This window comes from Mauremys reevesii, linkage group 3 (assembly GCF_016161935.1).
Source record: "Mauremys reevesii isolate NIE-2019 linkage group 3, ASM1616193v1, whole genome shotgun sequence".
Taxonomy (NCBI): Eukaryota; Metazoa; Chordata; order Testudines; family Geoemydidae; genus Mauremys; species Mauremys reevesii.
Window position 1 is genome coordinate 129191248 of NC_052625.1, and position 25064 is coordinate 129216311.

At 46.0% G+C, this 25064-nt stretch overlaps 1 protein-coding gene across 5 annotated transcripts in view; it reads left to right on the forward strand.

The window, feature by feature from the left end:
- The window catches only part of PDSS2 (decaprenyl diphosphate synthase subunit 2), a 171699-nt gene that overhangs the window by 3562 nt on the left and 143073 nt on the right, over positions 1 to 25064 (forward strand). For 2 of the 5 annotated variants that reach the window (XM_039528878.1, XM_039528879.1), the window contains exon 1: positions 7564 to 7873. The exons of 1 other annotated variant lie outside the window; for it this stretch is intronic. In XM_039528878.1, the coding sequence (XP_039384812.1) occupies positions 7566 to 7873 (308 nt within the window). In that variant the 5' untranslated portion in view covers positions 7564 to 7565. Of the gene's footprint in view, positions 1 to 7563; positions 7874 to 12238; positions 12378 to 25064 lie in introns of those variants that run through there. 2 more of the 5 variants (XM_039528881.1, XM_039528884.1) reach the window with 2 other exon arrangements.

A 25064-nucleotide genomic window follows, 5' to 3' on the forward strand; every position in this document is an offset into this window, starting at 1 on the left:
GACTGTCTTCTTTGTTACACGTGTCAGTAGTGTGCCTACCACAATGGGTACCTGACTGGGGTTTCTAGGTACTGCTATATTACAAATAAATAACAATGACAATAATAATAAATATCAATAAGTAATAGGCTGTGGTGCTAGCGAGGGACAAGGCTGAGATGGCTGATTCTGAGTGGGGAGGCTGATGCTAGGTTGGGCATATGGGATCTGGGTACATGGGGAAGTGGCACTGCATGAGAGAATGGAGGAGTGTTGCTAGGGTGTTTTTCCCTTCTCCCTCCTTCACCAGCACAACACTCATATTCTTCCTCCTAGTCCTTCAGTTGTACATTATTCAGCTCCAAGGGAATTCTGCTTCAAGAAACTGTGAGTAAGGTGGGATAGGCTAAATAGCTGTACTGGGATTGAGATAGAGTTGGGAGGGGTTAAAAACATAGCAGCTGCAGAAGGGAAGGGGAGCTGCTCTTTACTCACTTTCCTGCTTCTACTTTGTGTGAGCAACTATGGAATTTTGATTGAGTTAGTTTTCTTTGCATCTTCAGCTGGTGGGGGTTCCCTTTAGCTACCTACCTGGGAGCCATATTGGCCCACTAACTGAGACATTCTGATCTAACAGTCTGAGCTGCAGGAGACCTAGGTTCTAATTTGCACTGTATATTGACTTACTGTATGATCATTCTGTCCCTCATTTACCCCATCATTAAAGTGGGGAAAATAATTCTGACTCACCTTTGTGATCTTTGCATCTTTAATAAAAAAGTGTTCTATAAATGTAAAGTGTTAACATTATTATCCCGCAACGAAGCATATTACAACATTGGCATTTGAGTAGCTATAATTAAGTGTGAATGTTAATACTCTTCAAGGAACAGTTTCTGCCCAGGTATGTATGACTCTCATTAAAGTCAACTGGAGTCTTACACGTGCAATTTTAACAGAATTTGATCCAAAGTTAATAATATTAGAGCTCCACCACTGTCTTGGTGCTACTGTTTCAATGTCTGACTGCAGAGTCAATGAGGCAACTGTCCCACTTTATATTTTGAAAGCTAATGGGAAAGCAGGATGGCCATGAAGTTGAAGCACAGAACTGGAAGTAAGTTTGCCTTAGAGTTCTGGTGTGACCTTGAGCAAATCACTTAACTCCTGCTTTCTACAACTTCTTCAGTTGTAAATATAATAATAATAATAATAGCTGGTTACCTCACAGGGATGCTGTGAAACTAAATGTGTGTGTGTGTGTGTGTGTAAGGTACTTTGAGATCCTCCAATGGAAAGCTTTGTAGATGTGCTAAGTATTATTATTGATTTTCTTGTTTTAATAGATTAAATCTTAGATTATAAAGAACAGAGCAAAATCTGCAATAGGAAGTTTTAGTCACACATACTAGTTAGTATATAGTGAGAATACTCTACTCATACATAGTACACTTATTTGCAGGTTCTGATTATTTTAGATAAGGTAAATATGAAAAGATTGCAAGGCCAGGCATTCCTCAGGCATATATGTATGTCCTTGCAGAGGTGGAGGTATGGAAAATGTTCCCATATTTCACTTGTGCTTTGGAAAAGAAGATTGCCAGAACTGGCAGTGGTGGTAGGCGTTGATGGGCCTTGATGTGTCCTGATTTGCATTAGACCAGAACACACTACTGCAAGCAGATGAGTTTCTCATGCTTAGATCTTTGCTCCCCAAACTGTGATGCTAGCTTTTCTGCAGGAATTTCTTTTCCCGGGAAGGCTTCTCAAAATCAATTGAAAATGAAGAAGAGGCTTTATTTTTCCTATCGTAATTGATTCTGTATACTTAAGACTCAGCAGAAGCAGAAGGAATATATTGTACACTGGAATTCTCTAAGTGGCTATTGTGGAATCCTGAGGAGAAATGAACTAGAAAGAGACAAATTAGCAGGTAAATTAGCTGTCCACAATAACTTAAAATACAGTAAAGAAATCATACCTTTTGTTTCTGATTGTTTCTGGAGAGAGACACTGCACAATTCTAAATTATAGGTGGTGCAGGTCAAGATATCTATAGATAAGGTTGCCCCTCCTTTTCCATTATAAGACTATGTTTTTAGTTACTTATAACTTTGTCAAACTTTAGCCATTTGGGTTGAAATTTTCCATGACAGGTGTCTGCCTCACGCTGATTGATTGATTTTTTAATTTAAGCAATAGTGATTCAGCCATTTCTCAGAATGAGGTTAGGGGAAAATATGTTGTTTTGCCCATGTTAAAAACATCTTACAACTATTTTATTGATAAGCTCTCATGTCACAATTAAGGACAACTACACCTCTATTCCCCCTCTGTGGTCTAGCAAAGGCACCCACCCTAAGCTCCCAGCTACTCAGCCATCACCTCTCTTGGGCAGAGATTGCAAGTCTCTCCCTCCTGACCAGGGTTTTTCCAGGCTGCACAGTTCCCTGCTTACACTGTGAATTCCTGAGCAAGTTAGACTGCCTAAGCAGGATGGATTTGCCTTCTTCTCAAGAGCTATAAACAGTATAATTGCTCACAGTTTATAAGGTGCCACACAGCTTTTTCTAAGCACGCACATTTACTCTTAAGGTAACAGCATTACAGAGAAAACATATTAAAAGAAACAGACAATCAAAAAAAGAACATACCCATATACTAATAAACTTACCAGAGATCTCCCCAAGTCCAACAAGGGGTCTGAAAGGAGTCAGTCCTTCAAGTCCCACTAAGGGGGGTTTCTGTGGTTACAAGTTCATAACTGCCACGGCTCAGAGCAAGCACACCCGTGAATCTGTCAGTTACTCCTTTACACAGTTTGGGCCTCTGATCTTGTCCTTGTGTAAGAGATGATCAGCAGACAAATGTTCTCTCCTTCAGTGAAGCTTCAGAAGGCCGAGTTCTTGCATAACTGGAGGGGGTATATTTGCATACACTCCCTCCAGAGATTTTCTGGGAAACTCATTTAACTTTAAAAGTCCATTCTTCTCCAGCCCATTCTTTCAAATGGTCCTTTGAAGCTCATAACACTTCCCAGAGATGGTACATACAATTCCACAAAAATACATAAACATTTGCATTTTAAATACAATTAACTCCTAAGATACCTACACTTAATTCAATAAGGTTTGTCCAGGATATTGCAGGAATTTCCAATATCTGTCACATTTAGCACCTCCATGCATGATATTTGGCAGGGGGATTGCTCTGGTGTCTGGGAGTGCCTTTTACAGTGCCCATAATAAAACACCCAGATATGGCTGACTTAAGTTGTCAGCTGCGGATGACTGTGAAGGCTCATGGGTCAGGGGCCAATGATGAGGTCCAACGATGAACAGTGGGTGAGGAGGCCCCACCCATAGGACCCACTCGAGGAAAGTGAGAGAATCAGGGGGCACGTGACAGGGGATGCGTGGGGTGGACAAACCTAAGTGCTGGCCAAGTGCCACAGGCTCCACCCAGATCCTCCAGTCATAATCCACAAGGTCTCTGATTCTGGTGGCTCCAACCAGGAACAACCTCTGCCAGTTGTATCAGAGCCTTGGAGATGGTGCAGGACGGTATGAGCCAGCACCATCCTTGCAGGACTGCCTGCACTGAACAGTAGTCTCTGCATGGCGTTAAGGCAGAAGGCGTGGACCTGGATGTGGGTGCAGACTAGCCCTTGTCAGTCCTCCCCCAAGACAAGGCTCAGGACACCCAAAGAGACCCAATGCAGTTCCAGCCAGAAAAATGCCAAGATTTTCTTCTCATGGCTGACCTGGGTTCCTGGGGGTAGGGGCAGGGTGTTGAACTGGTGCCAGAGCATATGGACAGGACCAGATGGTTGAGCACCAGTTCCCACTCCTGTAGGGAAAGACACTGGAGCAGCCCCATCCACCTCCGCCACTGGTCGGACACCCTGGCCTCTAGATTGCTCCAGTTCTCCAGTGGGGAGAGATCAGTGGCAGAAAGATAGATGCCCAGACAGACCCATGCCCCACTGGATGATACAAACCAGGGCTGGGAGGGAGCCTGCTTGACACCTGTCCCTGTTCATCAGGCCAGAGCTCTTGTTCACCAAGACAGAGGAGGTTGCTGAATGGATGTCTTGGCAAGCCTCCACCTGCGCCAGGACTCCCGGGTCCGGGGCCATGAGAAGCACATCATTGGCACTTGCCAACAGGACCACCCACAAATCTGGCTCCCAAAGCACCAACCCCATCCTCCTCTTATGGGGGAGATGGAGGAAGGGCTCAATAGAGATGGTATAGAGCTGGCCGGATAGCAGGAAGCCCTGGCACACCCATTGATGGAAGGTGATGGGTTTGGTCAAGGCCCAGTTAAGCATGACCAGACACTCTGCAGAGGTGTACAGCAGCTGGAGTAACCCCTCGAAGCAGATTCTGAATTCGAATGCTCACAGAGTGACCACCTGTGATCCATCATGGCAAATGCCTTCTCCATGTCCAAGGAGAGGCGGGCGAACAACAGACCATCCCTACACGCAAGATGGAATAGGTCTTGGACCAGATAGAGGTTGTTGAAGATGGTCCGGCCTGGGACAGCATACGTCTGGTCAGGGGATCACATCTACCAGCACAGACCCCAGCCACAGTGAGATGGCTTTTGTGACAACCTTGTAGTCCATGCTGAGGAGAAAAACTGGGCACCAATACCTGAAGCCATGGAGGTCCCCCTTCTTAGGCAGCAGGGTCTGTCTGCACAAAATGATGAACACCCAGATGCCCAAGAACTTGGCCCAGGTGGTGGTGAGGTCTGAGCCAAGGACATCCCAAAATAGCCATTAGAACTCCGGGGTCAGCCCATTGATGCCTGTAGATTTGTTGGTGGGCGTCAGAAAGAAGGTGTCTGAGAACTCAGCCTGAGTGAGAGGTTGCTCTAACTGGTCCTGGTCCCCTGGGACATCACAGGTGATGGCATCATTTGAATCTGGGGAGAAAAGGCTAGCACAGAAGAGACCTTGCCCTTTCCCTCATCTCCACTAGATTTGTGAGAGGGGTGCCGTCTTTTGCCAGGAGGCAGGTAATATGCTCTTTGGCCCCCCTTTTTTTGTTCCAGGGCATAGAAGAAGCCGGAGCCATGATCCATGTCCTCAAGGAGCTGGATGCATGATTGAACAAAGTCACCCAGGGTCGATGGTCATCAAGGGCCTGAAGCTTGTCCCACTTCTCTTGACTCTCTCTGTAGATGGAATGATCCCCAGGGCAAGAAGTCAGGAGTCTCTCCAGCTCCTAAGCCTCCCAATCAAACTGTTCTGTTGTGGTATCCCTCCTCCAGCTGGTCCCCGGAATGTAAGTGAAGGCAGAAGGGTGCAGTGTGTACCTTCCCCACACATTACCTCATCTGCTTGGGAGGTGTGAAATGGATGAGGAAGAGGACTACGGGAAGAGAAAGGACTGAGTAATAGTGGCAGTTGAATGCTATCCTGGAGAAGTGGATTCTACCTCTACCTCTTCTTCAGAGGTCCTCTGAGATATTGGGCAAGTCACTTAAACTAAATTTCTCAAAGGTGGCCACTAACTGTGTGTTCCTGATTTTCTGAATGCTCGAGTTTGGATCTGACTTTCAGAAGTGCTGAACACTTATAACTGCAAATGAAGTCAATAATAGTTGTGTTCTGAACTAAGTGCTATAAAAAATTCAGCAAAAAGCCCTCCAAAGGCATATTCAACTGGGCACCCAAAATTAGTTGGTACTTTAACATTTATGTCTCTATGCCTCAGTTCAGAATAATACCACCGCAATTCCCTGTGTGTGACACTGACTCTCTGGGGACAGTCCAGAGGGAGTGTCATTCTGGGTGTGACAGGCTCTCTCGAAAGGGACTGGACGGAGTGTCACTGTGGGTATGACAGGCTCTCTGGGGACAGACTGGAGAGGGTTTTACTGTGGGAATGATGGTCTCTCTGGGGAGGGACTCTAGGGGGTGTCACTAGGAGTATGACAGGCTCTCTGGGAAGGGACTGGAGGGAGAGTCACTGGGGGTGTGACAGGCTCTCTGGGGAGTTACTGGAGGGGGTGTCACTGGGGGCGTGACAGGCTCTCTGGGAAGGGACTGGAGGGAGAGTCACTGGGGGTGTGACAGACTCTCTGGGGAGTTACTGGAGGGGGTGTCACTGGGGGTGTGACAGGCTCTCGGGGGAGGGACTGGAGGGGGTGTCACTGGGGGTGTGACAGGCTCTCTGGGAAGGGACTGGAGGGAGAGTCACTGGGGGTGTGACAGGCTCTCTGGGGAGTTACTGGAGGGGGTGTGACAGGCTCTCTGGGGAGTTACTGGAGGGAGTGTCACTGGGGGTGTGACAGGCTCTCTGGGGAGGGACTGGAGGGGGTGACAGGCTCTCTGGGGAGTTACTGGAGGGGGTGTCACTGGGGGTGTGATAGGCTCTCTGGGGAGTTACTGGAGTGGGAGTCACTGGGGGTGTGACAGGCTCTCTGGGGAGTTACTGGAGGGGGTGTCACTGGGGGTGTGACAGGCTCTCTGGGGAGTTACTGGAGGGGGTGTCACTGGGGGTGTGACAGGCTCTCTGGGGAGTTACTGGAGGGGGTGTCACTGGGGGTGTGACAGGCTCTCTGGGGAGTTACTGGAGGGGGTGTCACTGGGGGTGTGACAGGCTCTCTGGGGAGTTACTGGAGGGGGTGTCACTGGGGGTGTGACAGGCTCTCTGGGGAGTTACTGGAGTGGGTGTCACTGGGGGTGTGACAAGCTCTCTGGGGAGTTACTGGAGGGGGTGTCACTGGGGGTGTGACAGGCTCTCTGGGAAGGGACTGGAGGGGGTGTCACTGGGGGTGTGACAGGCTCTCTGGGGAGTTACTGGAGTGGGAGTCACTGGGGGTGTGACAGGCTCTCTGGGGAGTTACTGGAGGGGGTGTCACTGGGGGTGTGACAGGCTCTCTGGGGAGTTACTGGTGTTGGTGTCACTGGGCGTGTAACGGGCTCCTTTGGGATGAGGGGGCTGCCCTGGGTGTTTCATCCTGCAGCCTTCCCCACACGGGAAGCAGCGGAGACAGGGCGAGTGGATTGGAAGCAAAAGCCTCCCTCGCCTCCCGCCCCGCCAGCTGAAGACGGAAAGTGAGGAAGCGGGAAGGGTTCTAATTCCATGGTCATCGTTGCTCTACGTCTTGTGTTTTACGACAGCTAAGATGGCTGCCCCCATGGCACAAGCAGCCCGGGCTGCCGGCTGTGGCGGTAGCGCGAGCATCCCCCGTGGGGAGCGGCGGTAGCAGTAGCGTAGCCCCTGCCGGGGAGTGGGGCCGGGCAGCGCCGGGGAAGGCCGCTGCATCTCACCGCCGTGCGGCCCCGCGTCCCAGGCAGGGAGAAGGGGACCCGGGTCGCAGGGCTTGAGGGCCCGGGGGCCAGGCGCTGCGCGGGGAGAAGGGCTGGACACGGGGTGGCTTCGTATCCGGCCGCCCTGGATCGGAGCCTGCTGGCGGCGGTGACAGAGTTGGGGTGCAGTCGGGCACGGGGGCACTGAGGGGCTGCGGCAGGAGAACCCCCGGCGGGCTGGGCAGCATTGGCGCGGCGGGCGAAAGCTATTGGGGGCGAGGCGCAGGGGTGGGGGGTCTTTTAAGGGGCTGGGATAATGTGTCCCCTGGTGTTGTTGCGTTGTGGGGGCTGCTGCTCCCGGTTGCTACCGCCGCCGCTCCCCGGGCTCTGGTCTGCGCGGGGAGGAGGCGGCGGCGGCGTTGCGCGGTGGCGGAGGGGCCTGTTCTCGGGTTTCCCGTCTGCTGCGTCTCACTGGAGTAAAGTGGTGTCCGAGGCCGAGAAGATCGTGGGGTATCCGACCTCCTTTATGAGCCTCCGCTGTCTGCTGAGCGACGAGCTGAGCAACATCGCCATGCAGGTCCGCAAGTTGGTTGGGACCAAGCACCCGCTCCTGAACACTGCCAGGTAAACACCGGGGTCCACGCCCTTTCTGCCATGGGTCCCCTTACTCAGATTTTGTGATTGTAATACATAAGATAGAGGTAACCTGTCTTCCTCCACTGAGACTCCTGTTATCCCTTCGATAATGTCTGGACTGTGAATAGTTGCTGTTTAATCAGGGCTCTTGGTCTGGTACAAAGTGAGATTTTTAAGTCCTTATGGAAATTGTACATGTCACATTACAACATACTCCTTTTCTCAACATCTTCCAAGGAGAGAGACTAACCTACACATTCCCCACAAAGTCTTCTTTCTAATAATGGATGATCTCTTATTTGATGTTTGCATAGAGCTTACCTCAGTGTGGACCTGATCTTGCATGCATCTGATGAAGTGGGTATTCACCCATGAAAGCTCATGCTCCAAAATGTCTGTTAGTCTATAAGGTGCCACAAGACTCTTTGCTGCTTTTACTGATCTTAGTTGTGTCATTAGGTGCTACTGTAATAGAAATAATAAGACTTATTGAGGTTGGTTTATTTGTCAGGCGTTCAGGATTATGAAGCTCAGCTAAGAGGGAGGTTGGCATTATACATAAGGCTGATATGTTGTTTATGTTAACTATAGCACTTTCCCATTTTAAAGTGTTTTAACACAACTGACGCATCCTCTTAGAAATCCTGCATTAAATTGTGCTACACTTTTCTGCTTAGGTGTACAGTCCATAGAAATGGAATTTGAATTTCCTTGCATCCATTTTTATTCAAAAAATTTGTCCCCTTCCAGTACATCAGTTGGAGAGTGATTTATCACATTTACAGTATGCAAAGAACTGTTTCACTGTACCAAGCTAACCTTTCTTCATTAACCATTGTCCTTTCCAAATGTCGAGAACCACAGTTGGAAGAAACCATCCAAATGAAGGAAAACAGGAAAAACTAGTCAAGTAACAAGCTCAAAATGATGCATCTGTTAAACATATATTTTGTTAACAAGATTTTTTCAGAACATTTCTCGTGTTAGAAAATTAAGATGGTTACTGGCAAGTTTGTCCAGGGTGGTGGGACGTTTGAAATCAAGGGACAGGACTATCTCACTCAGTTATTGTGAAAGCAAAATGCTGATGAAGATGTACATGCTCACAAATAAGCAAAAGCAAGGTTTGTTCTGGACAGTATTTTCTTTGCCAATATTAAGACACAAGAATCTGTGTCCAGATTACAGAACTTTTAAAATATATTGTGTTGGTATGTTCTTGTGACTTAAAAAAAAAATCTCTCTCTCCTTCAAAATATGGTATTTTACATACTCCTATCACTAGAGTGGAAGAGATGTTACTGATGAAAGTATATTCAAGGTTAACAGGACTCAAGTTTTGTATGCATGGACTTTTGTGAACAGCTTTAAAATGAAAAGTAACTTTTGTTCAAAACAAATGCTTAATTTCTCTTTTTAAAAGAAAATCCCAGTTGCCTAGTTTTCATGAGCAACTTTATAACGCTTGTGTTTCAAACTCTGAATTAGTTACTATAAAAATATAAGATATGGAATGCTTGGATTGAGTTTTCTCCAATTGTTAGATTAAGTATGCCAGGATAGTGTTATAGTGCATTGATCAAATTGTTAAAATATAGAGATCCATTAAAAACTATTAAACAGAAATATTTACTTTTTATGGACTTTTGGCATATTTGATGCCAGTAGGTTTTCAGTAAAAGGCATATCGAAGATTGCAGTACTAGCATATAATTAACTTTCTAATAAAATAAAAAATGGAAAGTACTTGCTGTTGTTTCATAAACAATTACGATAAAGAACACATAACTACTGTTATTACAATGTTCATCTTAAATGGAAGTTCTGGAAGTAAAGTTGCAATTTAAGGAGTGCTGGTGAATCTGTTTCTAATCTCATGAGTCACTGTACAGCTTTTCAAAGCTTTCTTTTTCTGTATAATGAAGTGTTTTAAACAGCGCTTCAAAATAACATTTACATTTGTTAGGCTTTGGGCTAACTTTTTTTTTTTAGCAAAGTGAACAGGTGACTTTATTCTCAATCATAGGAGGAAAATAAATCAGTTTCTTTTTAAAACAACAAGCAAAGAAAGTGTAATTGGTGCAAAAATCCACTTTTCTAAAAAAGACAAAGTGTGAATAAAATACAGTATTCTTGATTATCTTAACATCCCCTGAGAAGGATATCACTTATTTCAGATAAATGTTATGGCCAGTGTATCATTTATACTATCACTAAAGGAAATAGAACTGGTCTTGTGTATACATTATGGGACACAGTTTACTTTGTAGCCATTTTATCCTAGGGTGGGTGGTGGGGAAAGAGCTGCATTTTCGTTCCATATAAAATTGCCTGTCATGATAGACGTAAGTAGACCTAGACACAGTGTTCATGGATTACTACAGAAAGAAAAGGCTTGGATTATCAGGGTTCTTTCTAGTGGAGTTTTTGCTCCTTGCAGGTTTTGGACTATATCTTAATTTTCATTTGTATCCAAACACTTAAACTGAAAGGTACAGTAGCTTTAAGATGACAGTTTCTGGTAAATTTTAAAAAATGATTTAAAAAACAAGTACTCAATCACCTCAAAATTTGCATTCTACTTTAAATGAATTTGTCATCCCCAAACTTGCTTATCGGTTTAAAAACAGCTGTGTCCAAATATTGCTTCGTAGTGTGGGAACTGTTTCCAGTTCCTCTGTCTGTAACTTCTTGTAATGGGTTCACACTCACCTCTCATGAGCATCCCCTCTCTGTGTGTGCCTGCACTTACTCTTTGTTTGTTTGTGATGAGTCTTTGGTGACTCACCCTCCTGCCAAGTCCCACAGAGTCTGTATGTGAAATAAAAATCAAACCCCTTCTGCCATATAAGTACAACAGGGAGCCTATCTCAATGCTCTGTAAATCTCTTTATCTGCAGCCATGTTCCTGGGCTCGATCCTCAGTCAGTCCAACAGGGCATATTACAGTATCCTGGTTCAAACGGTCTCTCAGCCCCTTAGGGCACTCTCAAATTGTCCCTGCTCTTTAAGCAGTCCCAGCCGTCACATCCACCAGGGTTCCCTCCCTAGAGACTCTTTGCCTCTCTGGGCTTTTCTGGCCCCAACTCTTTTGCTGGGCCACTAAAAGAGTTCACTTCCTCTTCTGGGGTGCATCAAAGTCCAGGTCACTTTCCCAGTGGCTGCAGAGGGAGGGGGGAAAGAGACTCAGGCCCATCCTCTACTCCAGGTCCCCGTCCAGGGACTATCTAGATAGTAGCCATCCACTACATCCCTTTAGTTAAACTGCATTGCTGCTACAATTGTCTGGGCCACTTCCTCATGGACACAGCTAATTCTTTGCCCTTATCTCTGGGCCTTGTCCTGGTTGAGTCCCAGCAGCCAGTCCGGAGCTCCTTTGCATTCCCTCAGGTCTCTGCCAGAACTTCTCTGTCCAAGGTCTCTCAGCCAGGCACACAATCCATGCTCTGTCATCAAGGAACTGATCTCTCATTTGCACTGCAACTCCTTTTATATGGGCCTGCTGGGTCTGGATTGGCTGCTTCCTGCAGCCCCTCTCTGATTGGCTGTGTCCCATGCCACTGCTCTAGGCTGCTTGGAGGACTCTTTCCACTTCCCTTTTCTGGGGCGGGGTCTGGCAGGGCTACAAGGCTCCAGAAGGTGGTTACAGGGCCTAGTCCACTTTATCACACTTGTGTAAATAATTTAGGTGTAAATTACCCACAAGCCATTGTAATCTGTTACTTATTAAAAATTGTGAGGTAGAAAGAGTTACTTTAATATCTTGGAGTTATTGCATTTGTGCCTTTTACCAAAGATGCCTGTGTAAACAGAGTTACAAATACTCACTGCACTAATTTAGGAGGAATGAAATTATGTAATCTCACTATAACAGTGTTGCACAGTTGGAGGACACTGGAGTTGTATAGTTATATTTTAGGAGAGTATTTAGCTTGAAGACTCTTGATTACTGGTGAGGATGCATGAACAAGTAAGAACCTGGTTTGCTGTAGGATCCTAGGCCAAGTTTGCAGAGGTGGCAATTACAAAAAACATTTCTGTACCTATAAACCAAACTATTACTACAACACACATGGAAACCCTAGTAATTGTTTACCAAGTCACTTTTCAGAGTAGAACTCTTTCTGAATGTAAATTTCCTTAACTCTGTTACCACCTCATTAAAACTGAAAGTGTGTTAAACATTTAATTTCACAATTAATTAGGATGACTATGAATCCCTGAAAACCGTATGGCTGTGTTTTCATTGCCTTTATCTGGCATCCCTACTTTTTGCAAAGCTGACAGTATTGTACCAGTTAAGGAGGAAGGGACAGGGACAGGGGTTTGTGTGAACCCTGGGAGGCTGGCCAACAACCTGAGCTGTTGAAATTGACATCAGGCTACCAGAACCTTCATGTGCTGCCTCTCGTGGTGTTGCTCTGCACTCCATCAACCATAAGCCCTCTTGGTGAGATACATTCCACCCAACAGATGACTCCACTGCTACAAGGTCAGATTAACATGGAGTGACTTGTTCTGACTCTGGGCAGTGGTTCAATTGGTGTGCAGGCTTCTAGTGACCCAGCCTGTGCAGACATCTGTTTTCCTCCTCCTCCTCCTCCTCCATACCTCAGGGGCAAGCAGGACACTGTAGAACAAAGATAGTAATGTCATCTCTTGTGATACTTAAACCCCCAGCTCCAAGAGTCATAAGAATCTCAGCTTTCATTTAAAAATAGTTTTTTAGCCCTCATGTCCGACAGAGAAAAGCTTGGAAATGTGAACCCTAAAGACTCAAAACGTAAAGGTAAATACAATCCCTCCTCCTCTGATATTTATTATTATTTTTTTTTAAATCTCAATTTTTTTAAAATACAAACTAGATTTTTGGGGGCCCGACTCATGATTTTTGAATGCTTCAGGTTGGCAGTACTGAGAGTCTGTTTCTAGGGGAAGGGACAAGTGATTGTGTTAGACATGTGTATCAGGTGTTCCATTTTTTAATTTGGAAGACTGACAATCCATTAATGCTTTTTATTTATTTTTTGCACTACAGTCTATTTGGACTGCAGAAATAGACTGGTTAATTTCACTTTTGTTTTTTGTCAGGTCCACTTTGTGGTTCATGCACTGTCAGGAGGAGGGTTTACAAATTCCACCACATGCGTCTGACAAAGTGGATATTCACCCACGAAAGCTCATGCTCCAATACTTCTATTAGTCTATAAGGTGCCACAGGACCGTATTGAAGTAGTTGAAAGCACTAACCACCATCACTAAAGCAGACTATTTTGCTGGCAGTACTATCAGAAATGTGAAGAGATTTCTCCTATTTGGTATGTCTGCCACTAATCGCGTAACTATTGATGTATTTGTCTTTAGACAGTGTAGAGTAGTAACATGTAAAGCCTTCATGTGTGTTAGGGGGCTTATTCCTTCACCCTCTCACTTCCCTGGTCCTTTTTGCATGAACAGAGAGCAACAATACCCAAAGTCCAAAGGTGCAAACAATTCAATGTTTATTAGGGTGAACTTCCAGCAAGCATGATTCCAGTTTCCTTCCTTAGTGTCGCCCTTCCCAGCTCTGACACCACAGAGCCTTGCCTGTGTCCCTGTTTCTGTTCCTATTCCCTGTTCCCATTTCCCCCTTTAGCAAAACATGATCCCAATTCCCCCATCCCCAGTCCCTGTTCCCATTCCCCCCTTACTTCCTGATTGACTGCAGACTATACAGTAAAACTTGAGTTCTGCTTAGCTATACCTTAACCAATCATTTTACTGAAATTTAGCTAACCAATCCGAACATACTGTAACATGGTTATTTAACCAATTATATCCCACCACCTTAATTGGTTTACACCCAACAAAATTAATTATATAGCAGACAGAAGCAATCACAGAACCAGACAGAGATTATACAGACAAACAATAGGGAAGTGGAGACTACAGTGATAGAACAATACAGAAATGAGGATTTCACATCCCAGCTATTGATAAGTGAGTTCTTGCCAGACAGGATGCTATCAAACTAAGTTTCTTTTTACATCTTCTAGGCTCTTCCCTTTCTCTGGAGGTGATAGGAATATCAGGACAGGATTGTATTCCTAACAGCCCAGTAGCACCTTATTTCAATGTGACTAGTTTGGAATGTGAGGCTGTGACCATACACTTCCCAGTTTATGGCTGGCCTCTTCTGCTTAGCTGAAGGCCTTAGCCTAAGAACCAGGCCTCAGACTGTCACAGTAAGAGAAGGCCCTTGCACCGGCAGACAGTGATTTTGATTCTTTCTTTTATACCTCTATAACTAGCTAAGTGATAAGAATACACTAAATTCTTAAAGTATCTGCCTTTGCAGACAGGCCTGAATGTCTATATCCTAACAATGTGTTTTAGGAGTGTTGGATAACCTGAAACTGCTAATCAAGTATCAGGCATGGGTTTCTGCCACCATATTCATAGCCAAAAGAGTGATTCTAAGAATCTGGAGATTTGGTATCTTTGTTTGTATTTTGGCAGAATGAACTGTTAAGGAAAGCTCGTGGGGGGTGGGTAGGGGGAATAAATTTTTGTTCAGTAGAAAGAACTGGAAGAAGTGACATAGCTTCTGCATACGTGTGTAAGGCGCTCCAGTCCATATGCATCTGATTACCTTTGTATTTTTCCTCTAATCTCTTGCTTTAACTTTAATTTACAGTTCAACCTTGAGTATTGTCATGTGGAGATTTGGGCAAGGATGTTTGGGTGTCTGTTACGCTACATCACCCACAGTGCCTGGCTGCAGGAAGGAGGAATGAAAGAAACAAATATGTGCTACTATTCTCTCCTTCTCCAGATAGATTTTTGGTTCACTTGCCACATGAATAGTACCATGTCCTGTCACTGCTGCGCCACGCTTTGCCCAGTAGCAGTGTGAAATTGACACCAGTTCTTATCAATTTTACTTGTTACCAGAGAGTTTTGAGCAACTCTGTGGGAAAGTTGTCTGTCAGCAGACTCGGGAAGACAGAACTGCATCAGTTATCATTCAGTTCACATCTGGAAGGTTAACTACACAACAATAAAGGTTATTAAAAAAATAAACAAAAAAAACCCCTTTAAGTAAAATGAATGATTCAGTTCTGTTGAAATTTGTGATGTAGAGCTCCTCAGTTTTAAGGGCATCCTTCACTCTAATTGGATTATTCAAGTCTTCATTAAAAAGTATGGGATTTGTGTTAAACAAAATTCAATTCAAAATTGATTTCTAGAGCAACTTTCACATGGCCCTTTTGGTGGTGGTGACCTATTTCAGAATCAATGTGTATGGTAATTTTAATTCTGTAATATATTCAGTGTGATCGAGTTAAATTGATAGCTCGCAATGCACTGACGTCTCTTGGTTGATAGTGTTACCACTTGAGTGTGTGTGTGTGTGTGTGTACACTTGCTGTATTGTCCTGCCACTGTAAGGATGTGATACAAACAAGGTCTCAAACAAGCAGTCCTAAAGAATTAAAATGTAAAAATACTGACTTTGCATATAGTCTTATATTTTCATTTTCTAAGATTCACTTTTTATTTGTACAGTATTCGTAATTTAGTGCTCATGAAAGGAATGGGAACTCATGCTTTGGTATAAAAACCATGCTATAGATAGTACTAGCTTTTAGCTATAGTGAATATTGTGTTAGAAGTTTTGTCATTCATTGTATATGCTCCTCCACACAAATATTACCAATACACATCTAGTCATAAGGTACAACAATCTTTCTAGCTGAATCCTTTGCCTCTCCTAAGCAAAGTACAATTGGGTGTCGGTTTTGTGATGTGGACATACAATAACTAGGGATTTGGTTGAGATAATTAAATCCACTTTCACATTTGACAACTTCACATTTATTATTATTGCTGTAATTCTCATTTAAGCATCTGTAGTGAACCCAGGTTTTCAATACTCATACACATAGTGCATTAGCCCGCCATGCAAAACAGTCTTGGTAAATGAAATGTGCTCAGTAGGAGAAGAGGCTGACTATCCTGATGTAAATGATTCCAACAGAAAATGTGGTGGTCTTGACATCAATCATTTATAATATTTTCATATGGAATCTAGATTTCCATGGGAGCACTTGCGTTACGCTGATTTGTTGCAGAGAGTACATTTCTTGCAAGTCTTAACATTTCACCAGAATTTCACATACAACTCATTTTGGCAAAATGGAAAGCTTTGGGATTTCTTAACTTTGATTCAGCACATATGAAGAAGAAATTGAATGCATAATGAACAAAATATGAATGCCAGTCAGCCCTGACAAGAGATGGCACAAATGACAGCCAGTTACTGTTACAAAAATGAGATGAGCTTAAACTAAGAGAACAAATGGGAATACCTGACAAAGGATCAGTCTGGACTGAGTTGTGATGCCATTAACCTGCTGCACACTTATTGTACTTGACACACACAGTACCATCAGCTCTTTTAAAAAGCAGGAACTATTTAGGTTCGCATATACTCTTCTTCACTGTATAGCACAACTGAACTGTAATTTGAACATACAAGTATTAAAAATGAGAAATTGAATGTACTACAGGGTTAGTGACATGTCAGCGTGTTTGTTCCTGGCAGCAAAAGACAACTGATGAGTAAGTTCAAAAAACAATACCACATTTCTGAATAAAGAAGAAAATTGTGGGTATTTATATAATAAAGTGAAGTAGTTTTAAGGAATTTTCTTTCTAAACCAGGAAGGGAATTACTTACCAAATATACCTTATACAAACTACAAATAATAATAAATGTCACAGCACAAAGTTTAGATACTTGATGGGATATGTCTACACCACTGCTAGACTCCAATGGCTGGCTTGTGCTGACTTAGGCTTGTGGGGCTTGGGCTGTGGGGCTGTCTCATTACTGTGTAGAGTTCAGGCTTGGGATGGAGCCCAAGTCTGGAAGTCTACACAGCAGTAAGACAGCCCTCCAGCCCGAGCCTCGCAAGCTCGAGTCGTAGACATACCCTTAGAGTCAGAATTGTACTTACAGCCCAGGGCTCTATTTTGTTACTTGTGATATTTTTCTTCTCTCTTTTGCTTCTGCATTTAAAAAGGCTAAAATTCAGTTTCCAAGATTGGTTGGATCTGTTTTTTTTCTTAAGGCTTTTTTAATTGAATCAGTTACTTCAGTAACTTTTACAATCAATTTGTAACAACTCTTGTTTATTAGATATTCTTTCTTTTTGTCCACCTTTTCTTTCACACCAGCTGCCTTCTACTGTCTCCCCCTGGTATTCTGTTTATTATTATTTGAGGTCATCCTTCCCAAAATTCCACTGGCATGATAATGTAGATTCCTTTACAGTTATATTGTACTTTATGTATCAGAGGGGTAGCCATGTTAGTCAGGATCTGTAAAAAGCAACGAAGAGTCCTCCCTTGGTTTTCACACCTCAGCTGCTAGAAGAGGGCCTCATCCTCCCTGACTGAACTGACTTCGTTATCTCCTGACTGATTCTGGCCTGCATATTTATACCTGCCTCTGGAAATTTCCACCACATGCGTCTGATGAAGTGGGTATTCACTCACGAAAGCTCATGCTCCAATACGTCTGTTAGTCTATAAGGTGCCACAGGACTCTTTGTTGCATTGTTGTTTATATTACATGAATAAATTTCTAGACTTTCACAAAAAGGACAAACATAAAAAGCTAGGAAAGCTGGAAGGAGGTTTCATTACAGGATGGGGAACCCAATATCATAAATTAATATTTATTTTCTCTATCCCACTTCTGAGCGGTTTAGTTTGCCTCAGGGGAAGCAGACTGTCTACCCTGCTTGCCCTAGAGGAACTGCTTCTGGAGACAAACCTGACAGACTTTAAAGGAATACCATGAATTTGAAATCTAGTCTATTTCAAAAATTGAGTTAAAAGCAGTTTCATAAACTACCTATCCTTGAATTTGCCGCTGTTGATTCTTGTTTTTTAACAATTACCTTTCCTATTTTGAAAATAGTTTTCTTCTCATTTACAAATTGAGAGTGAATTTTTCAAGCTGTGCCATTTTTTTTAAATCTTACATTAATTGTTCTGCTGCTGTTTGTCAGAGGGTGGAGATGGATGGCAGGAGAAAGATCACTTGATCATTACCTGTTAGGTTCACTCCCTCTGGGGCACCTGGCATTGGCCACTGTCGGTAGACAGGATACTGGACTAGATGGACTTTTGGTCTGAGCCAGTACGGCCGTTCTTATGTATATGTGCACTGGCAGCTTTTGCAAGACTTGTTGTGTAGTAGAGGTTAGGATTGAGCTTTGTGTTTTTTGTATAGAAATTGTGTTTGTCCTTAATGAAACTTCATTTATTTCACTATGAGCATCATATCTGTATCATGCTTTCAGTATTATGCTTTTGAGAGTCCAAAGTATCTGAGTAATTATAAAAAAGTTAACTATAAAAACAAATCCTTCCCCAAGCCAATGCAATGGTACAGAGGCAATGCATCTGTCTACAGGAAATCACTTTATCATTTGTCCCTTGTCCCTTGTGCCCTGGCAGACAGAAGCTAGAACTACTGTGGAATCTGTACATTATACTTTTGAGCCTCTAAAGCGAGACACTGACACTGAGTCTCCCTATATAGTGTGGATCATTATTGACAGGATCCAGAGGAAATAGTATTTAGTGATCATTTGCCATTGCAAGACACTTTTGATGTTCAGAGCACACAAGACCCAAGGGAGTGGGAAGAACAGGGACATGAAAGAGGGTGGGAGGACATTAATGAGCTCTATTCTCTGCCTCAAAGTTGTTTCTGCTGTTGGATTTTATAGTACGTAATAAGATACATCTTTCATTTTGTTCATCATATTAGCTTTATAAAAACTGATACAAATAGTCTTGTCAATAGGAAAGTAGGCACTCAATCCATTTAACAACTGTACAGTGTCATAGCAACCAACTTTTAAAATAACAGATTCCAAAATGATGTGATCAAAAATGACATCGGAGAACAAATGTTTTATGTTGTTGTTATAGCAACAGGAATATAGAGATGTTTTTTGTTTGTGAATCATTGGGATCATATTTCTGTCATGTGACTTTTGGACTTGCAGATTTTTTTTAAATGGAATGTGTTCCAACTGCAGCTCTATCAAGGACCTCAGCATCTCTGTTCTTTGGTCCTCCGTCAGCTTTATCATTCACTCCTGCCCCTCTATCAGCCACTCCTGCCCCTCTCTCCTCTCCTGGCTACCCATTCTGAGTTTTTAATTTATTGTCTCTCTCCACACTCTGTGCTCGCTATCTGAAGGATCAGATGATTGACGCACTTCTCTAAACATGTCCTCCTTGTTATTTCTTGTTCACCTCCTTATCTGCTGATGTGTAGGAGGTGGTTTCGCCTTGGGACGCTATTCTGAATACTGGCACTGTTTTCCACAGGCGGGGGTGACTCAGAGCTGATATAGACTACTGAGACTAACCGAGGATGCAAAGGTGCATCTCCTGCATTGTGGCTTCAGACCAGGTCCTTATGTTGCTCACCTGTGTGCTGCTTTGGTTCCTTTAGAAGTAATTGCCAATTGGCATGGCAAGTAGAGGAAGAAACAAGCTGTTCTGCCAAGGAACCTTCGGCAGAGGATTGCAGAGTACCTCCAGGAAATTTTCTTAGAGATCTGTATGGAGGATTCCCAGGAGATCCCGGTATGCATTAACAAACTTTTCCGGAGGGCCCACATTGCGTAGCTGTAAAGGGGAACGAGAAGCAGATGCAAACAGACATGTTGTTAATTTCTGTCCCTTCTCCCACTTGTACCATGTAACAGAATTAAGGATACCTCTACCTCATGTCACCATGCAGTATCAAAGTAAAATTAGTACTTACCATGCCAAAGCCAGAGTACTGGGACTGGCAAGACTCCTCCAGTGTCAGAAAGAGGTCCTGGCTCGCTACACCATCCGATGACCATGTCATCTGTCCCACATACTCCTCTAACTCCACTTCCTCATCTACCACTTCATTCTGGGGGCTGTCTCTGTTGGCCACTGCTTCAGTCCTCTCGAACTATCAGTGAGGCTCTGGGCAGTGGAGGTGGAGTCACCACCGAGGATGGCATGCAGCTTGTTGTAGAGCAACATGTGGCCTACCTTGCCTTCTGGTATGTCTGCCTCAGCATCTTGATCTTAGCATGGCACTGCTGCGTGTCCCTTTCATGCGCCTTCTCCTCTATGCCATGAGCAAAGTTCCTATGGCTGGAGCGGAGCTGCGACTGCACAGCCTCCCCTCCCCACAGACCCAACAATTCCAGTGTACTCCAGGCGGGAGTGCATTTGCTGTGGAAAGCCGGCATGGTCAGCTGGGAAGATGCTATGTGAACTCCCCACGCCAAGCAAACAGGAAGTGGAATCTGAAACATTCCTAGGGCTTTAAAGAGGGAGGGGCATATGCCTGTGTACTTGGCTGCAGGCAGCGGAGTTGTAACTGCTGACCAGAGCAGTCATGATGAGCATTGTGAGATACCACTTGGAGGCCAGTTAGGGCGACATAAACTAGTGCAGTGTTTACATTGACAGTGTCACTCTAACTCTGTCGCAAAAAGCTCTATGCCTCTTGTCAAAGTGGTTTTATTATGTTGACGTAGCAGGAGATTTAAATTGGCGAGAGAAGTATTGCAGTGTGCACATTTCCACTGTTTTGTTAATGAAAGCTGACTTTTGTTGACAAAACTGTGTAGGGTAAATGAAAGCCTAAGTCAGTGTGCCTCAAGGCAGACAGTCAAGAAACAGGCATGGACCCCAAACTGGTTGTATGTTCTATAATTAGATTTCACCAACCAAGCAGTGGTGAGTTGCAGCCGGTTCGCACCGGTTCACGGGAACCGGTTGTTAAATTTAGAAGCCTGTTTAGAACCGCAAGGGACAACTAGTTCCAAAAGGGCTTTTAAATTTAACAAAAGCTCTAGCAGCTCCCTGCCCGTCCCCCGGCCCCAGCTCACCTCACTCCGCCTCTGCCTCCTCTTCTGAAGCTCCTCCGGCTTCTCCTCCCCGTCCCCAGCTTCCCGCGAAGCAGCTGTTCGCGCCGGAAGCCTGGGAGGGCTGAGAAGGAAGCAGCGGCTTCCACCAGGTGAGCTGGGGCCGGGGGGGCGCCAGTGGGAGGAGGGCTCCATGCGCCGCGCCGCCCGGCGAGGTCGTGGCCCTACCCGGGGGCCGGGTGGCACGGCTCCTGCCTGGCCCCCGGGTCCAGCTGTGACCTCGCTTGGCAGTGCGGCGCGGCTCCTTCCCGGCCCCCGGGTCCAGCTGCAACCTCGCTGGGCAGCGCGGCGTGGCTCCTGCCCGGCCCCCGGGTCCGGTCCCGACCTCGCTGTGTGGCGCGGCTCCTGCCCGGCCCCCGGGTCCAGCTGCGACCTCGCTGGGCAGCGCGGCGCGGCTCCTTCCCGGCCCCCGGGTCCAGCTGCGACCTCGCTGGGCAGCGCGGCGCGGCTCCTTCCCGGCCCCCGGGTCCGGTCCCGACCTCGCTGGGCAGCATGGCGCGGCTCCTGCCCGGCCCCCGGGTCCAGCTGCGACCTCGCCGGGCAGCGCGGCGTGGCTCCTGCCCGGCCCCCGGGTCCGGTCCCGACCTCGCTGGGTGGCGCGGCTCCTGCCCGGCCCCCGGGTCCAGCTGCGACCTCGCCGGGCAGCGCGGCGTGGCTCCTGCCCGGCCCCCGGGTCTGGTCCCGACCTCGCTGTGTGGCGCGGCTCCTGCCCGGCCCCCGGGTCCAGCTGCGACCTCGCTGGGCAGCGCGGCGCGGCTCCTGCCCGGCCCCCGGGTCCGGTCCTGACCTCGCGGGGTGGCGCGGCTCCTGCCCGGCCCCCGGGTCCAGCTGCGACCTCACTGGGCAGTGCGGCGCGGCTCCTGCCTGGCCCCCGGGTCCGGTCCTGACATCGCCGGGCGGCGCGGCGCGGCTCCTGCCCGGCTCCCGGGTCCGGCTGCGAACTTGGCCGGGCGGCGCAGCGTGGCTCCTGCCCGGACCCCGGGTCCAGCCCCGACCTCGGCCGGGCGGCTCCGGTCCCAGCCCCAGTCCGGCCCCCACCCCAGGCAGCGCGGAGAGGGTGTTGGATAGATGGCAGGGGAGTTGGGGGGGTGGATTAGTGTCGGAGCGGTCAGAGGGCAGGGAACAGGGGGATTGAACAGGGGCAAGGGTCCTGGCGGGGGCAGTCAGGAAGGAGCAGGGGTTGGATGGGGCGGTGGGGGGCAGTTAGGGGTAGGGATTCCAGGGACAGTCAGGGGACAGAGAGAAGGGGTGGTTGGATGGGGTAGGGGTCCCGGGGTGCCATCAGGAATGAGAGAAGGGGTTGGATGGGGTGGCAGGGGGCAGTCAGGGGACAGGGAAGAGGGGTGGATAGGGCAGGGGTCCCGGGGGGGGGCTGTCAAGGAACATGGGGGGTTGGATGGGGCAGGAGTCCCCGGGGGGGCATGACCCCCTCGTGGGGTGAGGAAGAGGGAACCGGTTGTTAATATTTTGGCAGCTCATCACTGCAACCAAGTAACAAGTGTGAACTCCACAAGCACAATAACAGCCTTAACATGGAGTCACAGACAGTCCTGTTGGGCGCCCTGGCCTATCTTGCCACCCAGGCAAGCCTGCTTTTGTGATAGATGGTCCCTTACACCAAAAATCACAATAATAATGAGATTACTCCCGATACCAAAGGACCAATCACTTTTCCTGAGATCTCAAACCAAAGACAACATTTGTAGTCAATCCTATAATACTAAAGAAAGATTTATTAAGTAAGAAAAAGAAATGAGCTATTTACAAGGGGAAAGAGATAAACATACACATACAAATGAGATGCAGTCTTAGGTTCCAAAAGGAAATAGTAGCCATTATAATGTACAAACTCATTATGTCCTTTAGGGCTAACCAGTACCAAGCAGCTTGGGGGTTTCTTGCTTATGCTTAAAATTTTGCCCTGTCCAAATTCCAGGCAGTGTTAACAACTCCTCCTTGGCAGAGATTTTTATGCCCTTCCTCCAGTGTGATGGGACGGGGGCTTGTGCATGTCTCCTTCATGGGTGTGGGGGAGGCAGTCAACAAAGTCTTTTGTCCACTGATGTTCCACAATGGTTTGTCTGGTATATATGGACTCTCTCTTGTTGTGGAGAAGATGACACCTCTTGTGGTAAACTGGCATTTCACACTTGGGGCTTGGCTACACTTACAAATTTGCAGCGCTGCAGCAGGGTGTGAAAACACACCCTCTGCAGCGCTGCAAATTGCGGCGCTACAAAGCGCCAGTGTAGTCAAAGCCCCAGCGCTGGGAGCCGCGCTCCCAGCGCTGTCCGTTATTCCCCAGAGGGAGGTGGAGTATGGACAGCGCTGGGAGAGTTTTCTCCCAGCGCTGGCGCTTTGACTACACTTAGCGCTTCAAAGCGCTGCCGCGGCAGCGCTGCCGCAGCAGCGCTTTGAAGTTTAAGTGTAGCCATAGCCTTGGTAATGCTTCTTTCCAGTTTTAGCAAACACTTTTATAGTTATAGAGCAAACACATAAATATTACCTTATAACATCTATACCCTATGTTATGAGGAGATTACTGCATGCATCTCACAAGCATTTCATAAAGTCTAAACACATTCTTATAACTCTATTTTAATAATACTAACACACAGGCTAGTCAGACTGGTTTTGAGCTATGCATTTGTCAGTGTTCAATGAGGGCAAGGGCCTTGGCATGATCTGGCACCAGGTCTGCCAGCATCACAAGTTCAGTCTCTCAAAATGTCAAATTTATATTTAATATGTTGTCCGTAGTTAGTACTGGTGCTTTTAACTTTGTGCACATTTGGGAATTAGTTATTAAATGCTACTTTCATGTTCTTATAGAGCTTTGCAGTGGTCTAAACACCTCTTGCTGGTTTCTGAATGCTTTAGGAGGCATGCATACAATGGCATGCTTTAGGAAGTCGTCTGTTAAAGCCTTCTTAAAGTCTGCATCATCCCAGTGCACAGGGCCATGATGAATGGAGCCGCAGACAGGTGTTCCGGAACCTGGTGCAAAGGGAACAAGAAAAGGTTTAGGGAGGAATAGATTCCATCCCTGAACTGCTTTTAAATTCCACGAGTCCATGTGCATCTGAAGGTTTCAGTACTAACTCTTTCCAGTGAGAGCTCTGAAACATTTGTGTGTGTGGGATGGATAGATGGACCGAGGAAATTCCAAAGTAACAACCTTAATCTAGAGTTGAGCGAAATAATATATCGCTATAGGAAAACACTTAGAAAGCAATGCAGACCACAGAACCACACCCAACCACTCCTGTAGTAGGCCCATAACCTCTGGCTGAGTTATTGAAATCCTCAAATCTTGATTTTAAAAATTTCAAGTTACGGAGAACCCACTATTAACTCTAGTTTAAACCAGCAAGTGACCCATCCCCCATGCTACAAAGGAAGGCAAAAATCCCCCAGGGTCTCTGCCATCTCTTCCTTCCTGGCCTCCCAAATGGCAGTCATTTAGACCCTGAGCACGTGGGCGATATGCACCAGCTAGACACCCAGGAAATAATTCTCTATAGTAACTCAGAGCTCTCCCTATATAGTGTCCCATCTCCAGCCATTGGAGATATCTGGTGATTTGTGACATTCCCCTCTGGTGTTATCTGGACCTGTGATCTGCTAGGTCACTCCAATCCTTGACTCTGGGAGCCAGCCTTACCCTGCTCTGCTGTTAGAACCCCCACTCCTGGGCTGTTCACGCACAGCATCTGGCATGTAAGCTGCTCCTTGGATTGTGCAACCAAATAACACTAGCCAGTAACTCCAATCCCAGACACAACCCTAGGAACCTCTGTCTTGCAGTGTCCAGTTATGCCTACTGAACACTGCAAGCTTATATCAGTTCATCAGTTTAACTTAGAAATTGATATGCACCAGGCTTGTTATCCCCAGGGGAGTCTCTGACACGCTTCAAATCAAATGCACTGCTTCAGGTAGAATAAACAAACAGATTTATTAACTACAAAGATAGATTTTAAGTGATAAGTCAAAGCATAACAAGTTGGATTTGTTCAAATGAAATAAAAACAAAACACATTCTAAGCTGATCTTAACACTTTTAATGCTCTTACAAACTTAGATGCTTCTCACCACACGCTGGCTGGTTGCTCTTCAGCCAGGCTCTCCCCTTTGATCAGCGCTTCAGTTGCTTCGTGGCGATGTCTGTAGATGGAGGTGGAAGAGAGAGG